Source organism: Mercurialis annua, linkage group LG7 (genome assembly GCF_937616625.2).
Source record: "Mercurialis annua linkage group LG7, ddMerAnnu1.2, whole genome shotgun sequence".
In the NCBI taxonomy this organism is placed as follows: domain Eukaryota; kingdom Viridiplantae; phylum Streptophyta; class Magnoliopsida; order Malpighiales; family Euphorbiaceae; genus Mercurialis; species Mercurialis annua.
The window spans coordinates 11830342-11836904 of NC_065576.1; the positions used below are offsets into that span (position 1 = coordinate 11830342).

The 6563-nt window shown below is 38.4% G+C and overlaps 1 protein-coding gene across 1 annotated transcript; it reads right to left on the reverse strand.

The window, feature by feature from the left end:
- Positions 1-2233: 2233 nt before the first annotated feature.
- Positions 2234-5466, reverse strand: LOC126656807 (uncharacterized). The gene is made up of 2 exons (XM_050351426.1): positions 4110-5466; positions 2234-4020 (listed from the first exon to the last, which is right to left on the reverse strand). The coding sequence occupies exons 1-2, from the start codon at positions 5464-5466 to the stop codon at positions 2234-2236; spliced, it is 3144 nt and encodes a 1047-aa protein (XP_050207383.1).
- Positions 5467-6563: the final 1097 nt, after the last annotated feature.

Genomic DNA, 6563 nt, shown 5'->3' on the forward strand with positions numbered 1-6563 from the left:
CTCAACCAAGTCCTAAACAAAGAAGATTCGCCCAGTACAAGGGTTTGGCCCGTTGATGAAAATTCATCTAATATAAAGGCTTCACCTAAAAGACGAGAATCCACCACATAAAACAATAAAAAGATGATAATAAGTCTCGCCAAAAGGAATGAGTCTCGCCAAACAGGGACTCGCTAAAGAGGATCTCAACAAAGAAGAAAAAAAGAGTAAACAAATAAAAATTAATAAACTTCAGAAGACATATGGATCAAATCACAAAGTCGCCAAAAGAAGTCGACTCGCCAAAGGCGAAACTCAAAAATAAAACAAGTCATGCAACAGTTTAAATATAAGGAATATAATGAACAAACACTTGTGTTAAGTTCAGAAAACAACGAGGAATGAACGACTGACATATGGCAAAAATGGAAAAATAACAATCTTGATGAAGAAGCAAAACGAAGCGCCAGAATATAAATCGACTCGCCTCAAATATAGCTAAAATGTTACAAGGCATAAATACCATGACTTCAGCTCACTTGCGGGAGGGGGGGGCTAATGATGGATACCGAATCCTATTCTACTTAGCCGAGTCGTAGGAGATCTATTCTCAGACGACACCAGACTCCCGCTCAAAGGGCTTAATCAAGATAAACCAGCGGCCCAATCCACAGGATCTGCCTCGACTGGAATACAACATTATTCGACAAGATAAAGACAGAATCTCTGAGGACTCGGACAAAGCGCATCGATCCTGGAATTCGGACAGATTACCAGATTTGCTATATATTCTCGAGTATCTTTCCTATTTGGATACAAACTTCAACTTAGGAAGACGAGACTAATTAGGAAGGCGTTCCTAAATAGGACTCTAATCTGAATAAGGAATCACACTCCTAATCAGGGTCAAACCCCACTAAATAGGAATCGCTATCCTATTCATAACTACAAGGTATACATTCGACTACTATAAAAGGAGTTTGAGGTATGCCTAAACACACAACTTATAATAAATACAAATATTCTCCCTTAAGCCTAAACTAACTTAAGCATCGGAGAGCTAATCGGACAAACCGTCCGATTAGCCATCTACACTGTTTTGCAGGATTAACGCCGTCGAGATGCCGGAATCCATCAGTAGTCATTGAAATAGTTTACTGTATTTAAAATTTCATACGATTAAAAAATAATTAAAATAGTAATAATTAAATAGTTAAAGTAGTATATTTTAATTCGTACTCTAGACAATTATTTCAACATAGTAGTTTATTTTAGTTAGTACTCTAACTTATCTTAACATAATTGTTTATTTGAAGTAGTATTCTAATTTGTTCAAAAAAAAGTAGTATTCTAATTTTAATGATTATCTTAATAATTTTTAATTAATAATTAAATTCTATAAGTGAAAAGGACAATAATAATTTTAAAAAATCTTATAAGTGAAAAGGACAATAACGTAAAAGTGCATGTCCCCCCCATTCATGCTTTTATATATTAAATGTATATATTAGCAAATTTATTATAATCATATCAATTTTAATATTTATAATCAATATTAAATAAGAATTTTTGTAAAATTAAATATAATATATTCAGTTATTAATTTTTTTAGAATTAATAACAAGAAAAGTCAAAAAATGTAACTTTTTTACATCAATTACAATCTTTGTTGTTAATTTATCATATGTATCACAATTCATCAAATCTTTTCACCACTACCATTTTCTTTCCATGTGTTGTATTTTAACTTCTTCTCTTTCTTTTCTTGACTCTCACTACCATAATCACTCATTATCCAAAGCTTTGAATCTCAGCTCTTCTACAAGCACCTTCACATTACTCTCCTCCGGTGCATGGTCGCTCGCAAAAAATAGATTTCCAGCTCCACAGAGTATTAGATAAGCCATGAATTGAGGGTGAGCAAAAATAGACCCACAATAAATAGACACTGAATTTGGAAATTCTCAAAAAAATCCAGCTGGTAGTTTTGTTTTTGAATTTGAATAGAAACAGAAGTGAAAGATGATAAGCAAACTGATGATTAGGGGATTTAAAAGAATTTATTGCAATTGGGTCCATTCATGGAGAAATATTAAGGGCTTCATTTTCAGTTTGAAGGTATTAAGGCTTGAAATTATTAGAGAGGAAAAAGAACATGAAGAGCAGAAAAAGTTTTGTAAAAATTGGTGTCTTGAGATTTGAAAATATCAAAGAGGATGAAGATGACATTTTTTTTAACGGAAATGAACTCATTTCATTGATTACTATTAACCGACTCCTCGAGTCTCGCCTCTAACCACAAAACTTGGGCTAGAGAATTACAACAAAAACTACTATCATGAAGGGCTTTCTTAGCAACGGAATGTGCCACCCAATTAATCGATCTATTAACAAAACCAAAAGTAAAAAACGGAAAAGGTTTGCTAAGCTTCCTGCAGTCTTGAATAACAACTTCACAAGCTACATCAGTCGGTTTGTTCTCCGTCATTGCTTCGATAATACTCTTGGCATCGCCTTCGAAGTGAACAAACTTCAGTCTCATGCGTATGGCAAGTAGCAGAGCTTCCCTAAGGGCGAAGGCCTCACATAGAGCCGGCGAAGTCACAGAGCGGAACTGACGAGCAAAAGAAGCAAGCACACTCCCCCTAGTATCCCTGGCAACACAAGCACCTGCACATATTTTAGACTGAACATGTACAGCCCCATCAAAGTTGATTTTAATCCCATTATAACTAGGAGGTTGCCAATGGAGATTTTGGATAATTTCTGGCCTTGTAACAGCAGGTCGGACCCTATTACTTGCATTTGCCGCCATATATTCTCCTTGTAAGTCTGAAGCCCTCCCTAATACCATCAATGGATCCGTATCATCTTCTCTAAAAATTGCAGCGTTTCTGGCTAACCAAATGGCCCAGCTAATCCAAGCAATAGATGTCCACCTTTCCACCTTATCTGCTGAATTATTCATCGAGGCCCAAAATTCTTTGAAGTTTCCCGCTATCAACGCAGCCTCCCTCAAATGGCAGCTCGACCCCATCCACACCGTTTCCGCAAAAGGACACTGGAGGAGAATATGACTTATGGTCTCAGTATTCGGACAACGCGGACATAACTCGCATCTCTCCTCGATTCTCCTATGAATATTTCCATTTGATGCTAAACCATTGTTTAAAGCCTTCCAAATGAAGATTTTAACTTGTTGAGGAATGCTTAATTTCCATAGTTGCTTCCAAATCACTGAATTCATAGGACCTGGATCAAAGGGGTTTCCTGCGGCTGTCTGGATAGAAAACATAGAATGAGCGAGATGATATGCCGAGCCAACAGTGAACTTACCCGTCTTAGTCTCATTCCAAACTAGTTTATCATTTGTTCCCGTAGCCGAGACAGGGAGAGCAAGAATAGCATCAGCGTCATGACTAAGAAAAGAAGACTGAACCAAAGTTCTGTTCCAACAAAAAAGTATTGGTACAATAAAATCTGAAACTCGTGCCAAATATTGAGGTATGTTGGCAATGTAATTAACCTTAAAAGGAAAATGCGTGGGCAGCCACGGGTCGTGACGAACATCAATCTCATTGCCATTTCCCACTTGCCATCGAATCCCTTTAACCAAGACTTCTCGGCCTTTCAGAAAGCTTTTCCATGCCCAAGACCCATTCCAGTGATTACCTGCCTGAATAAAGGATCCTGTCGGATAGTATTTGCCTTTGAAAACTTTAGAGATTAAAGAGTCCGGTTGCGTTAACAGTTTCCAACCTTGTTTGGCTAGGAGAGCAAGGTTGAAAGCTTCCAAATCTCTAAAACCGATGCCTCCCACGCCTTTAGCTTGACACATTTTATTCCATGAAACCCAATGAAGTTTTCTCTCATTTGATTTCTGCCCCCACCAAAAATTTGATAAAATTTTGTTAATCTCCTTTCCCAAGCTTTTCGGTAGAAGGAAACAAGACATCGCAAAAACCGGGATTGCCATTGCAATACTTTTGATAAGCACCTCTCTCCCCCCATCGATAGGAGGATCTCTTTCCATCCCGCAACCTTTTGACGAACTTTGGAATAAATATCATTAAAAGTTTCCCTTTTAGATTTGTTGATTAGAGCCGGTAATCCGAGATATTTATCTTGACCGCCAACATGAGAAACCTCAAGAATATTCATCACCACGTCTCTTAATCTCATCGGAGTATTTCTACTAAAGAAAATTGAAGATTTGGTGAAATTAATAAGCTGCCCAGAAGCTTGGCAGTAAACTTGCAGTATGCGTTTCACATTTGAAGCTTGAAAATGAGATGCCTGCACAAACAAAAGCGAGTCATCCGCAAATAAGAGATGAGAAATAGAGGGACTCTGAGGTGCTATACAGACACCGGATATCAACTGATTCCTCTCTGCTTGCAAAAGCAGTGCAGAGAAACATTCCGCACACATAATAAAAATAAGAGGTGACAGTGGGTCTCCTTGCCGAAGGCCTCTAGAAGGAGAGATAAAACCGTGCACATCCCCATTAAAATTAAGAGAGTACGTAACTGAAGAAATACACTCCATGATCCATTTAATCCAAACAAAGTGAAAACCCATCTTTCGGAGAACTCGTTTAACAAAGATCCACTCTATCCTCTCGTAAGCCTTACTCATGTCGAGTTTCAAGGCGAGTTCGTAACTTTGATTTCCCCTACGAGTCTTAAGGTGGTGTGTAAGTTCATGAGCCAAAATGATGTTGTCCGATATATTTCTACCTTTAGTGAAGGCACTTTGGTTTTCGCTAATGATATTGGGAATGATCTTTTGAAGTCTGTTAGTGAGCAGCCGAGATAGAATCTTGTAGTAAACCGGGCAAAGGCTAATCGGTCTGAGATCCGCCATAGAAACCAGAGTTTGAACTTTAGGAATTAGGGTAATGGAAGTGTGGTTAATTCCTTGAGGCAGCCTGTTTCCTTCAAAAAAGGACTTGATACCTGCACAAACATCGCTTTTTACTACCTCCCAATTCGCTTGGAAAAATAAGCCGGTCATACCATCGAGTCCCGGAGCCTTATCCGGATCAATTGCGAAAGCTGCCTTGCGGATTTCATCCTCTGAAAAAGGACGGATCAATTGCCTGTTCATAACCTGCGTGACTTTTGGAGTAATTCCAGCCGTTGCCCTTGCAATATCTTCATGATTCGGTCTACAAGTTTTGTAAATGTTTTTAAAATAATCCAAGGCAATGGCAATAATTCCACTCTGATCCTTGCAGCTATTTCCATCTCCATCATTTAGCTGCATAATGTTATTTTTCCTCCTCCGTTGAATGACTTTAGCGTGAAAATAAGACGTGTTTTTATCGCCCCATTTCAGCCAATTTGTTCTGGCCTTTTGAGCCCAGAACTGCTCCTCCCGCTGTACCTCAACCGATAGCTTATCTTCGAGCTCTCTGATCTTTGCAGCATGATCTTCGAAACCTCTCTTATGTAAGTTCTCCAGCTCTCTTTTGATATCTACCATATTCTGCCTTGCATTCAGTTTTTTGGACCTCGACCAGTTAGATAGCCCCACTTTAGAAGCTTTAATATTTCGGTGGACTCTCAAAAGAGGATTGCTGCTAGAAAAGTTTTATGGATTCCAAGCTTCGGTAATAATTTCTTTAGCTTCTCTATTATTAGACCAGCGACCATCGTAATGGAACCGTCTTCTTCTCTTCAAAATGTCCGGAGCTGAGATCAATAAAAGCAGCCTATGATCTGATCCTAATTCATCCAAATGTAAGACTGAACAAGATGGGTAATGACTAAACCAATCACTAGAAGCCAGGAACCTATCAAGGCGCATCTGGATGTTATCAGAACTAACTCTCCTGTTGTTCCAAGTAAAAGGATGTCCCTTGAAACGCAGGTCTTGTAGTCTAGCTTTATCAACAAAATCATTGAGTTCTTCCCGTCTACGAAGGCAAATCGGTAAACCTCCTGATTTTTCGCAATTCAAACTTATACAATTCAGATCACCCCCAAAAATAACACCACCATTCAAAGATAGGATATAGTGTTCTAAATAAATCAGTTGAGACAAACGATCAACATGAGAAGGCGACAAGTAAACACCAATAAAGTTCCAAGCTATATTATCATCTTCGTTAACCACAGTACAATGAACGAAAAACTCCTGAAAACATATAACACTAACATTACAGCTACTAATCCAAGCCACAGCTAAACCACCAGACAAGCCAGACGGATCAAACACACTAACATTGTTAAAACCACACTTACGACATAAACTAGTAACTTTAGAACCAACATTTTTAGTTTCGGAAAGAAAAATCATACATGGGGAATGGGATTTCGAAATCCCTGCAAGGTGATGAATTGTCAGTGGGTTCCCCAACCCCTGACAATTCCAGCTCAAGATCTTCATAATTCAAATTGGGGTCCATATCGGCTGGAACCCTCCTCTTCCCCAACTTCTCTAGTTCTTTTGTCTTGCTGCATAAAAGCCATTTCCAGAAAGCTAATATGGAGTTGTGTGGTGAAGAAAGTGTAGCCGTTAGAAAGAAGGGTACAGGGTTTAAAAGAGGATTTGGTTGAGTTTGGATTTAAAAAGAAGAG

Coding starts and splice junctions, on each gene's coding strand:
- LOC126656807 (XM_050351426.1), bottom strand. CDS start 5,466: ATGGTAGATATCAAAAGAGAGCTGGAGAACTTACATAAGAGAGGTTTC. Junction 4,021..4,109: donor TGAGGTTTCTCATGTTGGCG/GTCAAGATAAAT, acceptor GTTCGTCAAAAG/GTTGCGGGATGGAAAGAGAT.